At 34.4% G+C, this 23,180-nt stretch overlaps 1 protein-coding gene across 2 annotated transcripts in view; it reads right to left on the minus strand.

Moving 5' to 3' along the window:
* Positions 1-1,283: 1,283 nt before the first annotated feature.
* The window catches only part of EFCAB2 (EF-hand calcium binding domain 2), a 124,171-nt gene continuing 102,274 nt past the window's right edge, over positions 1,284-23,180 (minus strand). For both annotated transcript variants that reach the window (XM_051993455.1, XM_051993454.1), the window contains exons 4-7: positions 15,228-15,307; positions 5,741-5,783; positions 5,563-5,629; positions 1,284-1,887 (exon numbers count right to left, since the gene is read on the minus strand). In XM_051993455.1, coding sequence (XP_051849415.1) covers positions 1,772-1,887; positions 5,563-5,629; positions 5,741-5,783; positions 15,228-15,307 — 306 coding nt within the window. In that variant the 3' untranslated portion in view covers positions 1,284-1,771. The remainder of the gene's footprint in view (positions 1,888-5,562; positions 5,630-5,740; positions 5,784-15,227; positions 15,308-23,180) is intronic.

The following is a 23,180-nucleotide window of genomic DNA, read 5'->3' on the forward strand; positions in this document are numbered from 1 at the left end:
TTTAAAAAAAAAAAAAAGAATCTTCTTTACACACTTGTATTCCTTTTCACCTATTTCCTTTTATCTTTCTTTCCAAGATCCCACTAGAGGTACATTGAGAAGATGACCTTTAGCTCCTGCCTAAGAGTCTCTGGTGACAACATTTCAACAAAAGCACAAGTATGTGCTTGTCCCATGTGGCCTGAGGAGAGCTCATGTTCAGTGCTAGTTTGGGTCATAGTTAACCCCAAATTCAAGAGTCTTTGAATCTGGCCTTGGAGCCTTAGAAGAGGGATTTTCTAAATGCCATTATCCTGGAATGTAGCTTTTTAGCTAAGGAAGGAAAATTTCTTGAGTAGCATGAGCCCTTGGGGTTGCCTTGAGAGAAACCCCAAGATGAAGATTTCTAGAATACAATCTTCTAATAAGAAAATAGGAATTTCCTGACTGGCATGCTTATTGAGAGAGATTTGATTTGATCAAGTAAGTAGTCCCCTTCAGGAAGATAATAAAGGATCAAACTTATGATCTGGAAAAAGACCTGGAATTTGATCTTCACTGTTACCCTGTTATTCAGGGTTATTCAAATCAGTTATTCAAAATTCCCAGCTGTGCAAATCACTTAACCCCAATTGCTAAGAAAGGAAAGAAGAAAGAAGAAAGGGAGGAAGGGAGAGAGGGAAGAAAGAAGGAAGGGGGGAAAGAAGAAAGGAGAAACGTATTCATGCATGTGAACATTTTTCTGAGTTATATGAAATTATGTCATGCTATGTTGAGTTAAAGTCTTTTTTAATGTTAGGATCTGGAAGTTTTATCTGTCTTAGAATCTAGGCTAGTTTTCATGTATGGCCTATCAAGGGAATGCTCTATGATTCCTTCAAACAAATGATCTCTTCAAAAACAAATGAGTCAAGAAGCAATGAGTCACTTTGCAATGATCAAATTATTTAGAGATAACAGAATACCTCTGGGGATTCTCTCCTAGGAGTCCTATCTGTTGCTTACCCATATAATTTTGCTATTTTGCTTCATAAACCTAAACTGAGATATAAGGAAGATCTGGGAAGTTTTCCTCCTCCCCCCATGCATATCTAGAATTACAGTAACAATCATCCCAGTGCAAATGAAAAAAAGTTTTGGTTTGGTTTGATTTTTTAATGGTAGCACACTAGATCTTATAGATAATGTTCTAAATCTTAAGAGGAAATAAGATGAACATTCTGATGCTACTTCCATCATATTATCTAATCAATCATGGCCCTAAAAAGATCTGGAAATAAGAAAACATTGAAACACTACAGATATGTGTCAAAGATAGAAATTTTTCTTTATGTAAAAGGAAACAGGATAAGTAAGCTCTCTTTGGCGTTTATAACTCATTGGGAGTGCTGCAACTCCTCTACTCACCATTATCTCTTTGAGAACTGTCATCCCATACAATTGATCTGAAATCATAGGTTTCTCTGCCACTCACAGAACTAGTGGAATAGCCTGACTTGTGCCGAGTCAGTTATTCTCCACTGTCTTTGCATAATTAATTCAATGATATTTTAATGATGGTCTATACTTTCATAGAGAAGAAACAAATCTCTCTTAAGTAACATTCTAAAATTTTATAACAAGTCCATAGTATATTAGGTTTTTTTTAATTTTCTTTGAACTGCATATATCTAGAAAAGTTTTAAGTTACAAATATAACATTTTCCCAGATTTTTTTCTAAAGTAATATCCATTAATCAGAATTAGGAAATAGAACTTAAAAATCAGAAAATAATTAAATGTATGAAAACTTTTAATTTTCATCTATCACCATCATTGCTAAATAGTCTCTGTACTGAATTGTGTTTGTTTCTGGATCAAGTGCAGCAGACAACATTTCTTCCATTTCCTCCTCTGTAAAAGGCTCACCTAGAGATAGATAAGAAAGAAAAATAAATAAATTTAGTTCATGGAATAACAGAATTAGAAATATATTGATCTAATCTCCAGTTCTTTGTCTTTTTAAATTCCCCTCTCTGCCAATGCCAAGCTTAATTGACGATATAGGATCCTATATAATTTTAACTCATTTGTTCTCACGGGTCAGTTTTTTGACAGGGCACCATGGCATAAAGTATTCCTTGGTATGTTACCTAGGCTTGGTTCTATTCTGCTCTTTACTCCTTATTAGAATTTGGATCCGTCCTCTTTACCAGCTAATAAGAGTCTGAGGAAATTGCAAAGCTTATAATTTCACCTGAAACAACAAGCAAGGTATCAAGATGTCACTCCCAGATAAGCTTACATTAAACAAGGCTGCTGAAATACCAAAAGATCAAATTGCAACTGCCATCTGGAAAGGGAATCTAAGAAGTAAGGTTTCAGAAGACTATGAAGAGAAGACCACATGGCTTCTATGCAAATCTTGTTGATGGGGCCATATTTGAGACTTTGGGATGTGAACATTCTGTCTCTGAATGTGCCTTAATAAGAACCTGCCATCTTAGACATGTGAATAATACCAGTAAGAGGTGCCACGTGACAAACCATTTCAAAATGACTCTTTTGTCTCAGTTTGGCTCAGTGGATTGTTGGATTAAACTGAAAAAGCTGAATGGAGAATCGGTAGGTTTTAGTTGGCTTCAGATAATAGATGAGAGCCATCTGGAAATTGGTTTCACCAAGATGGAAAGTAGCCCTGGGAAGAATTCTGGCAAGACCATGAACTAATTAAAGTGGCATTCAGTACTAATACCAGAGACAAGAATACAGGGATGTGTCCAGGGTACCCCCTAAGCACTAGTGGATTCCGTGAAATAGAATTGAGCTGCTACGGCCCAAAGTCCATTTGCCCTGAGTTTGAAGTCACTGCCAATACAAATAGTGTTTTCTGGTGTCTTTGACTTGAGTTCACAGTTCTAGAATGATTCAAAGTGGTTTCTGGAGGTCTCTTGGAACAATGTTTATATTCCAAGAATTTATAGACAATTTAAGCCCACAATAGGACTCAAAATCTGAATAGAGGTCAACAGCCTCCTTTATGTATTTTTTTTTTTACTATTTTTATAGAAAATAGCATATTTTCTATATAATAGTATTAGTTCTATAGAAATAGAAAATTTATAGAAAGTAGACAAAGTTATTCAAAAATATTTGTTGCTCATATTTGAGTTCCTAGAATTGCCTTATTTCTAACTGTGAAAGACTGGACCTACTGCCACATGAATCTTAGTTATGACCTGAGTCCTAAGGAACTTAAAATAGCAGTCAAATAATTATATGGTCATCAGCCTTTGCTTAAAGATCTCAACTAAAGGGGAAGTCATTATATCATAAGGCAGTTCATTCAGTTTTAGGAAATTCATAATTTTTAGTGACTTTCCACCTGACAAAGAGCCTAAATTTGTATCTTTCCAAGTACATGTCTTGGTAAGCATGGACAACAAGCTTTTACTTTGTAAAGAAGGTGACTAGGTTGACACTTATCTCAGGACAATGTGTATCAGGCCACTTAAACTTAAGGAGTACAAACTAATTTTACTTGGGGGCAGCTAGGTAGTGCAGTGGAGAGAGCCCCAGCCCTGAAGTCAGGAGGATGTGAGTTCAAATTTGATCTCAGACACTTAACACTTCCTATCTGTGTGACCCTGGGCAAGTCACTTGACCCTGACTGCCTCAGAGAAAAAAAACTAGTTTTATTTAATTTTACATAATTAACAACAGATAAATGAGTTCTCTGTGTGTGTGTGTGTGTGTGTGTGTGTGTGTGTTTACCTTGTAAATCTACTGGCATTTATTGTTCCTAATATTTTGAGAAAAATCATTGTTTTGTGTGTTTACCTTGTAAATCTACTGGCATTTATTGTTCCTAATATTTTGAGAAAAATCATTGTTTTCTGTCATATATATATATATATATATATATATATATATATATATATATATATATATTTATAGAGAGAAAAATCATTTACCTTGTTAATATGTAAATATACATATACTTACAAATGATTGCATGATGACTTTAGTGACACTCTAGAGAGATAGCTATAAATGTGAATATGTATATGTGTTTGTGTCTTTCTGTCTCTGTCTATATCTATATCCATTTAGATATATCCATACAGATTAGAGAGGGGGATGTAGCTATATCCACATAAAGACAGGAAACAGAGAGACAGAGAAAGAGAGTGAAAAGGTGGGGAGGAGGGAGTTATCATCTTGCTCAAAAGGCACAACCTAACATCGTGAACAGAAAGTTGGCTTGGGTCCAAATACTACCTCTGAGGAAAGGGACCTGTATGTGCCAAAATGTTTGTAGCAGCCCTGTTTGTAGTGGCTAGAAACTGGAAAATGAATGGATGCCCATTAATTGGAGAATGGCTGGGTAAACTGTGGTATATGAATGTTATGGAATATTATTGCTCTGTAAGGAATGACCAGCAGGATGAATACAGAGAGGCTTGGAGAGACCTACATGGACTGATGCTGAGTGAGATGAGCAGAACCAGGAGATCATTATACACTTCGACAACGATATTGTATGAGGATGTATTCTGATGGAAGTGGATTTCTCTGACAAAGAGACTTAACTGAGTTTCATTGGATAAATGATGGACAGAAACAGCTACACCCAAAGAAGGAATACTGGGAAATGAATGTGAACTATTTGATTTTTGATTTTCTTCCCGAGTTATTTTTACCTTCTGAATCCAATTCTCCCTGTGCAGCGGGAGAACTGTTCGGTTCTGCAAATATGTATTGTACCTAGGATATACTGTAACATATTTAACATATATAGGACTGCTTACCATCTTGGGGGGGGGGGAGGAGGGAGGGAGGGGAAAAAACGAAACATAAGTGATTGCAAGGGATAATGTCGTATAAAAATTATCCTGGCATGGATTCTGTCAATACAAAGTTACTATTAAATAAAATTAAATTTAAAAACAAACAAACAAACAAACAAACAAATACTACCTCTGACATCTATCTGCTGTGACACTAACAAAGTGCTTAACTCTCTCAGTGTTCTAACTACCTACCTAAAACTACAGACTGGAGAGATAGTACCAACTTGCATTAGTAGGATTGTGACATCACAAGTCCCTATCCTACTTCTTGCCCAAAGCAAATATGAGCAATAGATATTTTTGTATATCTTTGTCTATTTTCCTCAAAAATTATTACGTTTGACTAAATGTAAACACATAAAAACCTATTACCTGTTATTTTATAAAATGTAAGACTGTAGAAATAATCTCTAACAGTTCCCTACTGGCATTTATTATTCCTAGTATTTTAGTGGAAAAAACCATAGTTCTCTGTCTCATAGATTTGTTTAATAAACAATGATGTACAAAAGTATTGTGTGTAAATCATTGTTCCTTCTTTCTTATATAGGTCCTGGGAGAATAAAGAAGAAAAGTAATAAGAAACTTCACCTTGGAGAAATATTAATTAATTCACAATTAATTAATTTTCTATCAATTGTCACATCCCAGTCCTACCAAATAACAAATCAAGCTTTTATTGTATCTAATTATTAGTGGCATTTCTAATTTTTGTATAAATTGATTTTTAAAAGCAGCAAATTATTTTTACCTTCTTCAGTCATATACTTAACCAGCTCTTCTTTAGTAAGAAATCCCTCTTTAGCTGAGTCTAACACCTACAGAGAGAGAAAATACCTACTTAAGAGAAAAGTATGACCTTTGTAGTTTTAGAAGTCAATTTTAAGTTGACTAATGACTTGAATTATAAAACTTTAACAAACAGATACCTCAAATGCTTGAAGAAGAAGATCTTCTGGAATTGGTCTGTATCTGTAATGATAATAATTAGAGACATGAATGCCATGATTTAGAGGTGGCTATGCTTATTTTAGCAAAGGACTCCTTGTAAATCAAATTTATTTTTCTCTGTCTCCCTCTCCTCCCTCCCTTTCTCCTTCCCTCTCTTTTTTTTCTCTTCCTGTCTTTCTCTGTCTTTTTCTGTGTCTAGGTAGATCGATCTGTTTCTCTCTCTCTCTCTCTCTCTCTCTCTCTCTCTCACACACACACACACACACACACACACACAGAGTCAAGAAGAGCTAACAATAACCTTTCTAAAGCCTTCTCGAGTTTCAGATTATGAAAAAGAAAAGATTATTTACTTTCCTTTTGGTATGATGCAACAATGCACTATTCATTGACTGATAGTGCACAAAATCTTTGCCATGGTCTAGAATCAGAGAACCACAAAATATCAATATTGAAAAAGGACCTTAGAAATCAGCCTGTTGTTATTTCTGGAGTGTCCAAGTCTCCATTACTCCATTTGAAATTTTCTTGGCAGAGATACTGGAATGGTTTCCCATTTCTTTCTCCAGCTTTTTTTACAGATGAGGAAACTGAGGCAGACAGGATTAAGTAACTTGTCCAGGGTCATACAGGCCAGACTGAAACTCAGAAGATGAGTTTTCCTGACTCCTGACTCATATCCATTGTGCCACTTAGCAGTCCATTTGTTATCTATTAGCTATCAATCATTTTACTCTATAAATGAATTTCTTCTACAGATTTCCTAATGATTACTAATCTACTTCTTTTTAAAACACATTGACAAGTGACAGAAAACTCAGTTCCTCACAAGAGAGGGCGTTACCAATCCAGTGAAGTTAAATTTTTCTCCTAATATTAAAATTTCAAGTTTATTTTATTACCTATTCCTTATCCACTTGGTGTTTAAAGGATTGAGATCATATTTAATGTTTGTGATACTCTTTATGGTTAATTTTCTAAGTATTCTAGGTATTACTAGGTATCTCTTCTAGTATTAGTCTTTGAATAATGTCATATCTGTTTTTTATCTATTGTGATATAGTTCTTATATTTCACTAAGTCTAATTTTTACACTTTTATCTAGAAATTGTTCTTGGGCAGCCTCCATTTTTAGGTTAGAATATCTTTGATTGCATTCATAAGTCTTTGGCCAACACGTTCATCCCATTACTCATGAGATATATTTTGTCCTTAGAAAGGAATCTATCATTTCAATATTCTAATATGAGGATGATAACACTGATCTCACAGGATTGTTTTAAGGATCCAATCAAATGAGACACTATATGTGAAGTACTTTATAAACCTTAAAGCTCAATATAAATGTTTGCTCCATATCCCTTTAGGTTTTTTTTGCATAATTCTATTCAAATCAGCAAAAGGGCAAAGTACTAAGTTAAATGCTCAGAATACACAAAAAGAATTTTTTGCCTTCAAATAGTTTACATTTTACAGAAGAATGGAACATATATAATATATAAACAAGAAAGTAAATACAGTAATTTCTTTTCAACTTTCAAAACAAATCCATTATTTATTTATTTGTTTTAAACATTCTTTTCTTTTGAAATTTTAAGTTCCAAATTCTCTCCTTCCCTCCTCTCCTCCCTCTACCTATTGAAAAGGCAATATTATCAATTATACATTTGAAATCATGTGAAACATATTTCCATTTTGCCATATTGGGGGAGGGGGGAAGAAAGGGAAGGAGAGAATTATACTTCAATTTACACTCAGAGATGATTCAAACCAATTCCAATTGTTCAGTGATAAAGAGAGCTATCTACTCCCAAAGAGAGGCTCGTGGGAGCTGAATGTGGAACACAACATAGCATTCTCACTCTTTCTGTTGTGGGTTTGCTTGCATTTTGTTTACTTTCCCTGTTTTTTTTCCTTCTTGATCCAATTTTTCTTGTACAGCAAGATAACTGTATAAATATGGATATAGTTATTAGATTTAACATATATTTTAACATATTTAACATGTATTGGACTATCTGCCATCTAGGGGAGGGAATGGGAGTGAAGAAGGGGATAATTTGGAACAGAAGGTTTTGCAAGGGTCAATGTTGGAAAATTACCCATGCATATGTTTTGTAAATAAAAAGCTTTAATTAAAAAAAAATTTACACTCAGAGTTCATTAGTTCTCTGTGGAGATAGATTGAATTTTTTCATCATGGGAACTTTAGAATTGTTTTGAATCGTTATATTTATCAGAGAGTCAAGTCTTTCACAGTTGATCATCATTAAAATACTGCTATTATTTCGCACAATTATCTCTCAGTTCTTCTCACTTTACTTTGCATCAGTTCATCTAAGTCTTGTATTATTTTTTCTGAAAATAGTCCCCCTTTTGTTATTTCTTATAGCACAATAGTACTCATTATCATATGCCACAACTTATCCAACCATTCCCCATCTGATGAACAACCTCTCAATTTCCAATTCTTTGCTACCACAAAAAAGATCTGCTATAAATAGTTTTGAACATATAGGTACTTTTTCTTTTTTTGATTTCTTTGGGGACAGACATAGTAGTGGTATTATTGCATATAGAGAGTTTTATAGCTCTTTGAGCATAGTTTAAATTATTTTCCAGAATAACTGGACCAGTTCATAACTCCACCCACACCTTATTAGTCTATTAACATTTGTCATTTCTAATAGGTGTAAAGTGGTATCTCAGCATTATTTTAATTTGCACCTCTCATCAATAGTTATTTAGAGCATTTTTTCATATTTTTCATTTGATTTCTTCTTCTGAAAACTGCCTATTTAAATTCTTTTATCATTTATCAACTGAGATGTTGCTCTTATTTTAAATTTTAATTAAGTTCCTTATATATTTGGAGAAATGAGGCCTTTATCAAAGAAATTTACTGTAAAAAAAATTTATATTTCTTCATTGTCTATGGTATTTTTTAAGCAAAATGTAGTTTCCCTGATTATCTCTTGTTTAGGTCTGTTTTTGCTTTTGCTATCATGACTGCTCTCCCAGCCTTTTTTTAACTTCAGATGAAGTATAACAGGTTTTGTTTTAGCTCTTTATTTTAACTCTATGTCTCTTTCTATTTCAAGTATGTTGTAAACAACATATTGTTGGATTCTGGTTTTTGATCTATTCTGCTGTCCACTTATTTTATGGGTGAGTATATGCTTTTTGTATTCAGAGTTATAATTGCTGTGCATTCTTCTCCATTCTTTTTTCTTCTGTTTATCTTTTTCTCTTTCTTTTTATCCTGTCCCTTCTCAAAATCTACTTTGCTGCTAACTATTGCCTTCCTGAATCTGCCCTCCTTTTTAACTCCCTACAATAAAACATCCCTTTCCTTTCCCATTTCCCTTTTGAGTAAAATAGGTTAATAGGGGTCCTCAAACTACAGCCCACGGGCCAGATGAGGCAGCTGAGGACGTTTATCCCCCTCACCCATGAAGTTTCTTTATTTAAAGGCCCACAAAACAAAGTTTTTGTTTTTACAATAGTCTGGCCCTCCAACAGTCTGAAGGACAGTGAACTGTCCCCCTGTTTAAAAAGTTTGAGGACCCCTGCTATTGAGAAGGTTAAAAGTGGTTCTATATCATTTTTTATTCATTTACTTACAATTAATTGATTTTGTCCTATAAATGCTTAAATCATGTTTTTCTGTTTCTAAACTTAGTTCAAATTCAACTGCCCTGAAATGGGTTAAGTTTCAAACTCCATTTTGATCTAATTACTATTTTATTCCTGCCTTAAGGAATTCTGCTATCCTTGAGGGATTCAGGTGGGCACAAGGAAGTTAGGTCTTCTGTCTTTACAGCACTTCAAAGTGATCTGGTTTGTTATTCAAAGGAAAGTCTAACCTTGCAGAAACGATGAGCATTTCTTAGTCACAAGAAGGAAACAGGGTGATGTTGCTAATCCCTTATTCTCTATTTCCTGCAAATTGTATTGTTCCCCATGGCTCTAGCTATGTAACCAATCATATTTCCCTCAACCTCATAATGTCACCTTTGCTATTCTGTTCTTTGTTCTGAAATCCTCAAAAACCTACAAAAAAGGAAATTGTCCTTTTGCTCTAGGTCCTTGGCTAGAAACTGAAGCAGCCACTGACTCATTTTAATCTCAGGTTAATTCCCTGTGAATCAAATGCTTTAATGCTCAGAAAGTGCCTCAGTCTACCTTTTTGCTGAATTTCACTCACTATAGTGTGTATATATTATCATTGCATGCATTGCCCCCTCTTCCTTGGGCATCTCTTTAAGATGAGGAAATTTTCCCTCTCTCTTCCTCCTTCTCCCAGTACATTCCTCTTTCTTGCCTTTTTATTTTCTTTTTTGGAAATCATGCCAACATAACTGACTTACTCTCATGTGCCCTCTGTCTATGTAAATTCCATCAAAATGCGCTAATGATGATCAAGGTCTTAGGAGTTACATATATCATTTTTACATATAGAAATGTAAACAATTTAACTTTATCAAGTCCCTTTTAATTACTCTTTCATGTTTACCTTTTTGAACTTCTCTTGAGTCTTGTTTTTGATTGTCACATTTTCTATTCATCTCTTTTTTTTTTTAACCAGGAATACATGAAAGTTCTCTATTTCATTAAATATGAAATATTTAAATATTAAATTCTCAGTTTTGCTGGGTAGGTTATTCTTAATTGTAATCTTAGTTCCTTTGCCTTCTGGGATATCACATTCCAAGCCCTCCATTCCTTTAACATGGAAGCTGCTAGATCTTATGTAATCTTGATTATAGTTCTGGAATGTTGAATTGTTTCTTTATGGCTGCTTGCAATATTTTCTCCTTGACCTGTGAACTCTAGAATTTGGCCATAATATTCTTGGGAGTTTTCCTTTTGGGATCTCTTTCAAGAGGTGATTGGTAGATCCTTTCCATTTCTACTTTACCCTCTGAATCTAAGATATTGGGCAGTTTTTGTTTATAATTTCTGAAATATGATACCTGTATTTCTTTTTTTGATGACTTTCAAACAGTACAATTATTCTTAAATTGTTTCTCTATTTTCTAGATCAGTTGTTTTTCTGATGAAATATTTTATATTTTTTTCTCATTTTTTCATTCTTTTGACTTTTATTGTTTCTTGATGTCTCATGGAATCATTAGCTTCTACTTGGCCGATTCTAATTTTTAAAGAATTACTTTCTTCTGTGAGGTTTTGTGCCTCTTTTTCCATTGGCCATTTCTGCTTTTTAAGGAGTTCTTTTTTTCAGTGAATTCTTATGCTTCATTTACTAATAGGCCAATTCTAAAGATGCTTCTTTCTTCAACATTTTTTATGCCTCTTTTACCAAGTTGTTTTCATAACATATCCCTTTTCATAATTTTCTTGTATCACTCTCCTATCTTTTGCCAATTTTCCCTTTACCAGTTTCATCTCTTTCTTTAATTCTTCAAAAACTTCTTGATGAGCTTGGATCCAAGTAACATTTTTTGAAGTTTTGGTTGTAGCTGTTTTCACATTATTTTCTTCTGGCTTCTTTTCTTGATACCTTGTAAAAGCTACCACAGTACCTTTTTATGTTCACGTTCTTTTTCTATTTGCTCATTTTTCTAGTTTATTTCTTGACTTTAAACTTCATATTAAAGTTGGGCTCTACTCACCTTGAGATGCAGAGGCACTGTCCCAAACCTCAAGCTTTTTTGTGCTATTATTTTTAGATTTAGCTCTGGGTACCTTCAAGTTTTTGGTCCTTCCAAGGGGGTGTGATCCAGGAAAAGGTATGATCACTACTTCCCTGGTCTGTGCTTTGGTCTTTACCCAGGCAAGGACCCAGGTTCCCTATTCTCTCTTCCTTAGAACTGTGACCAGGACCTTTGCTCCCTTGCTGACCACTAGTACTCCTCTCTACCCTAGAATCGAAATCCAGAACTACATATGCGCAATAGAAGTGCTAATCATTCAGCTGCACCCAATGCAGCTGTAATCTTTCTGACCAGTTATTTAACCTCCTTAGATCTCTAAGCTGAGAGCTCCCAAAGCTGCTTTTGCTGCTGCCACTTTCACAGTCATGTCCAAGATCCACCAAGATATTCTGGTCCAGCATTAATCCTGGTATCACAAGATCACTCCTGCCAACCTCCCAAATTGTCTTGTGACAGAAAAATGCATTAACTTGACCTTTTGTTGGCTCTTTCACTCTAGAATTTGATGGGAGGGATAACTTTAAAATTGTTTAGAGGGGAATATTAAGAGAATTCAGCTAGGTTGCTGCCTATACTTTGCTATTCCCCTGTTAATAAGTAATTTCAAGAATGAGAAAATGGAGGTGAAGATCAGGAAAGGCTGTATAGGATGTAAGTCCTATGCTACTATCTGAAGGAAAATAGGGATATTACAAGTAAAGTGAGAAGGGAATGCATTCCAGGCCCTGGGAATGCACAGATAGAAAATGGATTATCAAGCACAAGAAACAGTTTAATAGACCAGTTTGACTACAACAGAGAACACATGAAGAAAAATAATATAAAGTCACGACTGGAAAGGTAAGTAGGGAGCAGATTATGGAGACCTTTAAATATTGAACTAAGGATTTAATAATTTCTCAAGGCCTTGAGGGAACAACAAAATTTGCTTTTTGTTTTTTAAATAAGGGAATGACAGAGATCAGCATTTTAGTGTGATGAGCATAATTTGATAAAGAAAGAAACTCTAGGCAAAGAGACCAATTTAAGACTTTATTGCCATAATTCAGGTGATAGAAAATAGGACAGAAGCTATATGAATACAGAAAAGGGAAAGCTAAAAGAGATACTGAGAAAGTGAGATGAATAAGACATGGCAATTGATTGGAGATGGAGTTTTAGAGAAAAGAAAAGAAAGAGAAACCTAAGATAACACCAGATTTACAAACCTGGGTAACCATAAGGAGATGTGCCATAAACAGAAAGGGTTGAAATTTGGAGAAGGGATTGATTTGACAAAAAATGCATGGAGTCCCTTTAGATAAGTTGATTTGAGATGCTTTCAGAATTACGTGGTAGAGGTAGGTAGCAGGTGGTATGGGACTGAAAACCTTTAAAATATAAAAGACAAATTATAGTTTTCTTTCAATGAGAGCATTTACTCCTGATAACAATGAGCAGAAGTAGAGAATGATCAAGGGCTTAATCCTGACATATTTTCCATCGTTTCACATACATTCTCTGGAAAAAATGGCATCTAATCCTTTTGGCCATATTTGGTGTTCCTAGGCTCATTACTGTATTCTATAGTAGAGAGTTACCAAGTACCATAATGTACATCTTTCTGAGGTCATTATCATTATCTCTCTTATCCTCTTTATTATGTTTTCCTTCTCCAGGAGGCCTAGACTAATCTATGTATGGGAAAGGCCTCATATCTACTACAGAATATTAGTGATCCAAAATTTCTTTTCCCCAAAGAACCCACAAGTGCAAAAATGTTTGTAGCAGACCTTTCTATAGTGGCAAGGAAATGGAAACTGAGTGGATGCCCATCAGCTTGGGAATGGCTGAATAAGTTATGGTATACAAATATAAGAATATTATTGTTCTACAAGAAATGGTGAGCAGGCTGATTTCAGAAAAGCCTGGAAAGACTTATATGAACTAATGCTGAGTGAAGTGAGTAGAACCAGGAGATTATCATACACAGCAACAAGATTATATAATGATCAACTATGATGGACTTGGCTCTTTTCAACAATGAGATGATTTAAGGCATTTCTAATAGACTTGTGATGGAAAGAGCCATCTACATTCAGAGCGAGGACTATGGACACTAAACATGGAACATAGCATAATAATTTGTTGTTATTATTGTTCTTTGCTTTTTTTCTTTCTCATTTTTTTCCCTTTTGATCTGATTTTTCTTGTACAACATGATAAACTTGGAAATATATTTAAAAGAAATTTAAAAGATTTATTCTAGGGGAAGAGGGAAATGGGGAGGAAAGGAGAAAAGTTTGGACCACAAGGTTTTGCAAGGATGAATAATGGAAACTATTTTTGCATGTTTTTTGAAAAATAAAAAATTAATTTTTTCAATAGAACTTTTTAAAAAAAGAATTTCTTTTCCCCCATCTCTCTCCTTTGTCTCATATTTTTCACTTTCTAACCTCTTGACACCAATTTCAATTTTTCCCTACCTCCTTAGAAGATTTTTCTTCCAGACTCTCCTCAATCCAAACTCTATCCAATCCAGACTCTATCCAAATTCTCTTTCTCTTTTTAATAGTCTGGGGAATAGAGGGGCATTCCTCAAACACTTTCACAACTGGACACATAAAGATTTCGTAGATTTAGAACTGGAAAGGTCCTTAGAAACCATCAAGTTCAACCCTGTATTTTATAGATTTTGCTTTTATCTTAGCTTATATTGAACATAAATATAGTTGCAAGTATCTCTAGCAAGAAGATAACTATAGCACAAAGTCTTCTGGAAGAAAGAATAAACCCATAATGACTTGAATGCTTATTTTAATTTCTATCTTTGTTGGATTTCAAGTCAAACTACATCTAGTCCTTTGTGAATTACCCTGAAAGATTTATCTGCTGACTGACACAGCAAATTTCCTTTTTTTGGTGATTGCCCTATCCCAGAGCTCCTAGTAATCTAGCTAAAAAAATTTAAACTTTGCAAGTTAATTTTTGATTAAATGTGTGCATGGATCAGGAGATCATTGAACATGACAACAAGATTATACAATGATCAATTCTGATGGATGTGACTCTTTTCAACAATGAGATGATTGAGGACAATTCCAATGATCTTGTGATACAGAGAGCCATCTACATCCAGTGAGAAGGCTGTGGGAATTAACTGAGTGTGGATCACAACCTTGAATTTTCACTCTTTTTGTGGTTGTTTGCTTGCATTTTACTTTCTTTCTCATTTTTTTTCCTTTTTGATCTGATTTTTTTTGTTGCAGGAAGATAATTGTATAAATATGTATGCATACATTGGATTTAACACATATTTTTACAATGTTTAACATATATTGCCATTTAGGGGAAAGGATGGACAAAGGGGGAGAATTGAAACACAAGGTTTTGCAAGGATTAATGTTGAAAAATTATCCATGCATATGTTTTGAAAATAAAAAGCTTTAATAAAAATAAATAAATAAATGTGTTCGTGGAAGAGGGTATCAATATGAAAAATACCCAACAGCCAATAAAAAGCAATTTTATTTAACTCTAAAATAATGATGATTTTGGCAGCATATTCCTCTCTACATTGATGCTCTGCTTAACTAGATACACAAATGAGTTTGCATTCTTAAAACACACATCAAAACACAATGGGGCAAAACTAATCCAGAAGTATGGAGAGAAACTGGGGGATGTCAGTCTGGGGTTAAATATTAAATATAGGTGGGTAGTTTATAAAATGGAAAAAATAATATAGAGCTAAAATCAAGAGAATCCCAATCATATCTGGTCTCAACAATTCTATTAATCCATTTACCTTCTTTCTGAGAGCACTTTAACCATCATTGGGAGAAATTTTTCTAAGCGAATGTATCCTGTGGGTTCTTCTTCTTCCACCTGAAGGTCCAATGGAGAAACACCAATCAGAATTTCAATCTAATTCGTATATATTAAATGCCCAAAGGGTACGTGGAACTATGTAATCCCACAAAACAAGAGGCAGACAGTAGCCAAGAAGCATGACCTTTGGTACCTGATGATATTGGATGAAGATGTGATTGCTGCCTATGGGCTCTATTGTGACAGTGAGTCTGAAATCACTGCTCCGTTTTTGAGGGTTTATAGCTGACAGGTGTATAGCTGGGCCTCTATCGATCTTAACTTGTATGTCAGGCTATTTATGAGGCATTGTAAATTTTCCACTCCCTCTCAAAAATCCTATTAAAAGGCTCGTAGATCCTAATTCAGTAGATGAGCTTATAACAGATTTATTCTTTGAGTAAAAATAAGAGACCTACAGACTGCTGCTAAGCGGGGCATACTGTCATCCAAATGACAGCTATTTTTAATGTGTTTATACTGGCTTCACCCTATTACAAGCTCACAGCCTTCACACTACTCTGCCACCAGAAAATTTAATCCACCTGACGATAGGATGATGTGTTATCAGAATTTCTGATCCCTTTAAAATATAAACCATTGTCTTCAGTTGCTCTATTGTTCAGCTGAGTGAACTGCATTTTAATATTCCTATGGTTCTGATGTGCATGAGTAGCCCTGTGGAGCTGCCATCCCCCTGGGATCCTCATAAAAATAAAACTCTGCCCCATGAGACCGTCTAGGGAACAATCGTTCTAAAATAAATAAAACAGAGTTCATTCCTCTTCTGCTTATTCCAGAAACTTGCTCTAGAAGCCAGGGGGATCAGTACTGGTCTAAAGCCTATTATTCTATCCTTCTCAACCTTTTCAACATAAAAAGGCCACTTTTTCACGAACAGCCTCATTGGCCTGAAACTGTAGGAAGGAATAACTCAGAATAGATTTTTGGTCATCACAAAGAGAATTTAATCCTAATTTATGCTAGAATTAACATATCAATTTCCTCATTTGTAAAATTAAGGGCTGGACTTTGATTGGTTTTTACATTTCCTCCAGTGCTAAGATCTATGATTCTTCCTGATTCATCTGTGAAATCGAGATAATAATACCACCTACCTCTCAGGATTGTTGTGAGGATCAAATGAAATGATTTTCATATATGGAAATATGTTTAAAATGATTGTACACATGCTGTTTTTTGGGGGGGTAAGGAAAGGAAGGAGAAACAATTGGGAACTTACAATCTTACAAAAATGAATGTTGAAAACTATCTTTACATGTAATTGGAAAAATTAAATACTATTAAGAAAGAGGTTTTAAAAAAAAAAAAAAGAAAGAAATTGTAAAGTGCTTAGCAGAGTTCCTGACACATAATAGACACTATTTGTAGTTTTATTCAATTGTTTCCAACTCTTTGTGAGCCTATTTTGTCCATTTCTTGACAAAATTACTGAAGTGATTTGCCATTTCCTTCTCATTTTACATATGAAGAAACTGAGGTAAGCATAGTACAGTGATTTGCCCAGGATAACACAGCCACATTTGAAGTCAGGAAGATGAGTCTTTCCTGATCAAGCCCAAGCCCAGCACTCTATCATAGCTGCCCAAGCAGCTATATAAATGTTAGCCATTATCATCATCCTCATTACATGACAGTGTCATATGTGTCAGTGACTATTTCCCAAACCATTTAATCTAACTCCAAAGATTGTGACCACCAAGTTGAGAAATATATTATGTCATTATTTCCTAACAAAACTCAGCAGATGTAAAATAAAATTATCTTAAGAAAAATTGGAAAAAGATGCCAGGATAGCAATAGAGGTTTTTAGATGTTCCATTAACACTTTAAAAAAAAAAAGAAGAGGGAGAGAAAAAACAAAGTAGAAACAGAGCAGAAGGGACAAGGTAGGTTTTTTTTTTTTAATTTTAAAATTAGTAGAAAATAATTAAGAAGTTTAGCATGCTCTTAAATAAGCCAGCAACAATGGAAGTGTTTTATTAATAAATACTGCCCTCTTGTGGCCACAGTTAATTTGATCTGCCTGGTAAATGCTAGGCCTAGAATTTGTAAAAATAAATAAATTAAATTAAATTAAACAGCCAAGTTAAATTGTATAAACAAACATTTATTAAGCATCTACTTACTCTGTGCCTTGCACTGAGAATACAAAGAAAGACAAAAACAGTCCTCCCTGACTTCACTGAAATTACAGGAGTCAAAATGAAGATTTATAGGGATGAATGAAAATTAGAAAAAAGAGCAAATCATAAGAGAGCTTTGAGAAGCCAGGTGCATGCTCAGGGCATCGATCCTCTCTCTGAAACTACACAATATATACACTTACCCAAACACATATAAACACATGCATTCATCCAACCATAATAATTCTCAAAAATAATTCACTGGAGTCCCACTCTGATGCCTTATTGTTGGATTGAAGGTGACCCTGGATTCTCAAAGACTATGGTGACAGAGAGAAGCCTGGGAGGGCCTTCCAAGCTGGAAAAGCTTAGAAGAATAGCCTAGAGATGAACTATTATCTTACAACTGGATAATAATATGCTTATTATCCAGGACCAGTTTTGCTTAGCTCAGAGAGAGCATCAGAGGTTGGGCCGAAGGGTGATGAGTTTTGCAACCATAGCCACTCTCAAAAACCCTAAGTCATGGAGAGGTGGTGAGCTGTGTCAGTGAAGGAAGAACCAATCCCAGCAAAATTACAGATCACAAAATCACATCTCGAAGTCTGCTTGTAATCAGCAGGAACCTATTACAATCCTTCAGATTCTGAAAGGTCTGATAGTGAAAGGAATAGTGGTTCTATTGTTCAGATAAAATAAAACCAAGTTTCCTTTCCTTATAGTAGAATATTATATATTCTTTTCTAGGTTAAGTGATTAAACATACAGAAGTCAAGTTTGTATATCAGAAGAAAGCTTCTCCCAAAGAAATGCATCTTTAATTGGTGAAATTTCAAGCGCTGTATTAAGATAGTGAGATAGATTTTTTTAAGTAGTGGCTAACATTTAAAATAGCTAGCATTACTTATGTATGGTATCCCAAAAGTAGGCAAAGCTCTTAAATCCCCAGTGCTGGATACACGATACTTAATAAATGCTTTTTTATTCTTATTCATTTTTGCTTCCTTCTTTCTCTCTCATGACCTAGAAGAAGGTGTATTAATTTATAGCAATGTCTACTACTTATACATGCAATTTCCATAGTTTCCTATACTAAAAAAGAAGGGAAATCAATCTTTTAGCAACAATAAACCTCTAATTCAGTGGTTTGCAAAATTTCCCATCATTTCACTTTTCCACAAAACAAAAGCAAAACATCAAAATAGAAAGAAAAGATATAGAATTGATAAAATTGTTAATTTGATTTTTTTTAAGCCTTTCTTTTATTTGAAGGAAATTTGCAGTTTGGAGGGCAATGAGGGTAGCTCAAGGAAAAAAATAAATAAACAGGTTCTTGAGTTTAAAATATATATAATAATATCATTCCAAATTGTTTCACTTAAGAGAAAAAGGCTACTATGGAGGAATGGAGGTAGTAGGAGACTAGTATTAGTGGAAATACCCTAGCCAGAAGAATATTTATGAGAATAAATAATAATACTTTCCTTTGTGACAACAATCATAGAAGAATCACAAAGCATTAGGTAAATACTGTCTGATTCCATTCCAGCGAAAATAGGTCAGTGTTCTTAACCCTATCTTGCAGATGAGAAAATGTTGGTAGAGAAAGGTTAAGTGCTTTAGCCAAGGCCACAGAGGAAGTCAGGGGTTTTGATTCAATTATAATCCAGAGTTCCTGACTCCTCCCTCCTTTAGTCAAATCATTAAGCCATATCTTCTCCCATTACAACATTATTTATTTTAATGCTGAATCCACTGAAAAGATACAATAAAACACACTGTGAAAATTCATTTCTCTCCAGTGACACAACAATCAGTCAATAAACTGAACTATTTCATGCTTCACAAAAACCAAGATAATATCTGTAGTTAAGATGTTTTATGAAGCACCTACATTTCAAGTAGTTCCAGGTCACCAGCAAGAGATACACACAAGATTCAATTTTAACTATTTATGGTGAAAATTAAGTTTCACTATTTAGAGAGAAAATTATAGTGAAAATGAAAACCACAAGAAAGACCTTTTTTAACTCTCAAAAGTCAAATTAAATTTAGATTGTAAGCAGAAAGATTTTGGGGAAAAATTATGCTTAAAAGAAAATAATCAACACAGAGTGTTCCAAAAGTCTCAATGCAGCTTGAAGTTGAAAGCTCAATTTAAGGTATTTCAGAGATTTCAGTTTAAAGATTTAACACTTTTCTAGGACTTTGGGGATAGTCTGTATTCACTAGCAAAATGTTTTCTATTTTGAAGAAGGGGGAAACTTTTCAACCCAAAAAAAAAAAAAAAAACCTGATATTTATAAAAAAAGGAGTAAATGAATAACTGAATTATCACATGTTCTAAAAAATATTTTTCTCCTCGGGATTTAGAAAAGTAGGAAGATCTATTTTGATACATTTACAGGTTGCACAAATTTTGGTATTTATGCAATTCTAAATAAAACTACCTAATCTATAGGCCTCCTAACAATTAGGAAACAAAATTGAAAAAGGTTACCATGTTGGGAAAAGGAAAGCTAATGAATATGGAGCCAATAGGAACTAAATTTGAGACCCAGTTCTGTCAGTTACTATCTGTGTGATGTTAGGTAAATCACAATGTCTCTGCTTATTTGTTCATCTATAAAATGTAGATAAGAACTTTATCATTCAATCCATTTTAGAAAAAAATATCATCTACTTCAGGGAGTTGTTGCAGATATTAAATGAGTTGACATATGTGAAAAGATATTTAAATATTGTAGAACACTACATAGACTGTAAATTCCTTAAGAGTAGAAGTTGTCTTCTGTCTCTTTTTGTACCACTGCTTAACATAGTGTTTGGCACAAAGGTGATTAATAAATGCTTATTGACAATGTGTCATGAATATTTTTTTCATTTCTATACAAAATATATCTGTAAGACTGTGGGCAAGTCATTTAATCTCTCAGGGTCCCTTTCTGTACCTCCCTCACTCTAAATTTTTAAATTGTTAAATAGCTGCAGATCTGCCTTGGTAAGGAAAGCTTCCTTACCCAAAGATGTTCACATGGATAAAATAACAAATTTGGAACCTCCCCTTTCTCCATTATCAAAACTGCTTAAGTCATTCCAATTGACTCAAACCCCCCCCAGCTCAGCTCCTCTAGATATTAGCTCAACTTTCACTCCCCACCATCACCCCCACTACCTAGTCGTGCCTTTCTATTCTCTTGGTGGATGCTTGGATCGAATAAAAACATCTTCAGGAAATGACAGCCAAAGATCATCCCAAGGGGAAAATTTACTTATAAATAAAAGGAAGCAAATGAATTTATTTATATTCTCAAAAAGGGTTTTGATGAGGTTAACCATTTTGTTGAAATAAACAAATATAAAAGGGAACCAAATCATGCTGTATTAGATTGAAGAGTAAATTAAGAAAGGGAAAATAAGAAGAAAGGAAATAAGCAAATACTTGTTGAGTAAGTATCTATTATGTGCCAAATACTGCTAAGAGATTTATAGAACAATTCCAACAACTCTGATCCTCAGAACCATCCTGGGAAGTCTGTACAATAAAGACAACAAATAGATAATATCTCTGAATGAAGAAATATTAACAATGAGACTTTGGGGAATATTAGTGCTATGACTGGTTTTATGGAACACTTTTATCAGTTATCTAGAAAGGAAGGTGCACAGTGAAATTTCTCAATATCCTCAAGCATGAAGTTAATACTAAGGAAAGATGATGGGAATAAAGTGCAAGAACATCTCACAAGGTAGTATAAGTAGAAAGAAAAGTAGTAGATGCAAATTAATGCAGATACCTTGTAATGTAATTAAGTGAATTTATACTTTTTAAAGGAAGGTATGTGTAGGGGGGGGACAGCAATTTGAAATAGAGTTTTGCTATGGAGGATATGTTGGACACTTCTAGAAATGTCCAGGGAAACACATAGCTTAACATTGAAGGACCTGGTGTTTTGGAGAAAAAAACAGAAAACCAGGACCCCCTTACATCATCCCTTATTCCCTAGAGCTGCAGGCGGCAGGCTGGGTCAAAAATATACAGGAGAGGATTGGGGACTGAATATAATAATAAGGGATACCAGAAGACATAAAGCAAAATGAAGGGCAACCATTTTCTTTAACAGGTTCCTTCTTGGTATTGTCAGGAAGAATATGGACAATTCTACAGAATGGAAGCTCAAGTTCCCCTTTCTGTTGACATCCTCAGCACCTGGCCCACAGCAGGTTCTTTTTTTGTTGTTGTTGTTTGTTTGTTTGTTTGTTTGTTTTTTAATTTTTTTTTCCACAGCAGGTTCTTAATAAAAATTTGTTAAGAGTTTGATTATTTGCTATAAAGATTAGCAGAATGGCTCTTATACATAGCCGCTTTTCCCTTGACATTTGCCACCACCCTCATGAAGTAGACTACAAAAGGAATGACTACATTCTCTTATTATTCTCTCTTCTCTCCTGCTTCTGATATGTGCAGTTCTCCCCCTAGTAAGGAGTGAGAATAAAGTGCTTGTTCAAGTTTTTAATTCATGCTATGATCTTTAACATTTCTTTTGGGTGAAGGAAATAAATAACTGTCCTATACCTGATTTACATCATACACTGAATACCTTTCTATTCTCCATTTTTGAGACTCTAGACATTAGCCAAATCTATGTTTTAAGTAATTTTTTCCAGGGTTCCATGGTAGGATTAATAAAAAGTAATAAAGGGAGTAAGAAGAGCCTGAACTCTTAGATGCCAAGTTCCCCAAAACTGAACCTGATCTATATTTGTAGAACCAGGCCTAGGTCCCCTTAATAGAAAAGGATGAAGGTGACAAATTTAGCCATCTTGAGCCTGCCAGTGGTAGTAGTCATTATATGTAATGATTAGCTTTGAATTATCAGTTACAACTTGGGAAAATAATCTAGAAGTCACTGTAGACTATTTTTCAATGCAGGTCACATACCCCCTTTAGACTACAGCCTTCATCTGTAAAATAACAAAGTTGGACTAGAAAAATCTAAAATCCATTCCAACTCAAGTTCTTTTTGGTATGAAACAACAGCCCAAATGGGCTACCACAGCTAAGAAAAAACAAAACACTACTAATAAAATGATGACCATACAACTTCAGGAAAGGCAATTAAGTGGTGCAATGGATAAAGCAATGGATTGGAGTCAGGAAAACCTAAATTCTAATCCTGCTATTGATTGGCTATGTGACCTTACACAAGGCAATTAATCTCTCTGTCTCAGTTTCCTCAAGTAATGTTTTAAAATTATATGGAGAATGAAGAAAGAAATCAAAAGAATGATATATGCAATGTAAAAAAGTTAACATGAGAATTAATAAAATTGTAGGCAAATGTAATAGTTAAATATGAGTGCCAAGCTGATAAAGTTAAGAAGCAGATAGGTAGAACAGTGGATAGAGCATCTGACCTACTGTCAGAAAGACTCATCTTCCTGAGTTCAAATCTGGCCTCAGACACTTACTAGCTGTGTGACATTAGGCAAGTCACTTAGCTTTATTTACCCCTCAGTTTCCTCATCTATAAAATGAGCTAGAAAAGGAAGCAGTAAACATTTAGTCTCTTTAGGAGGGGAAAAAAATCAGGTCACCAAGAGTTGAAATGACTGAACAATAACAAATCAAGGTTAAAAGGCATACCCATCTTTTCAGAATTAACAAATCTAACTTTTTTTTTCTAGGAAATGTAGTTTATGAAGAATTTTGTTTGGATGTTTGTTGGGAAATATCTCTTCTG

This window comes from Antechinus flavipes, chromosome 4 (genome assembly GCF_016432865.1).
Source record: "Antechinus flavipes isolate AdamAnt ecotype Samford, QLD, Australia chromosome 4, AdamAnt_v2, whole genome shotgun sequence".
NCBI classification, from domain to species: domain Eukaryota; kingdom Metazoa; phylum Chordata; class Mammalia; order Dasyuromorphia; family Dasyuridae; genus Antechinus; species Antechinus flavipes.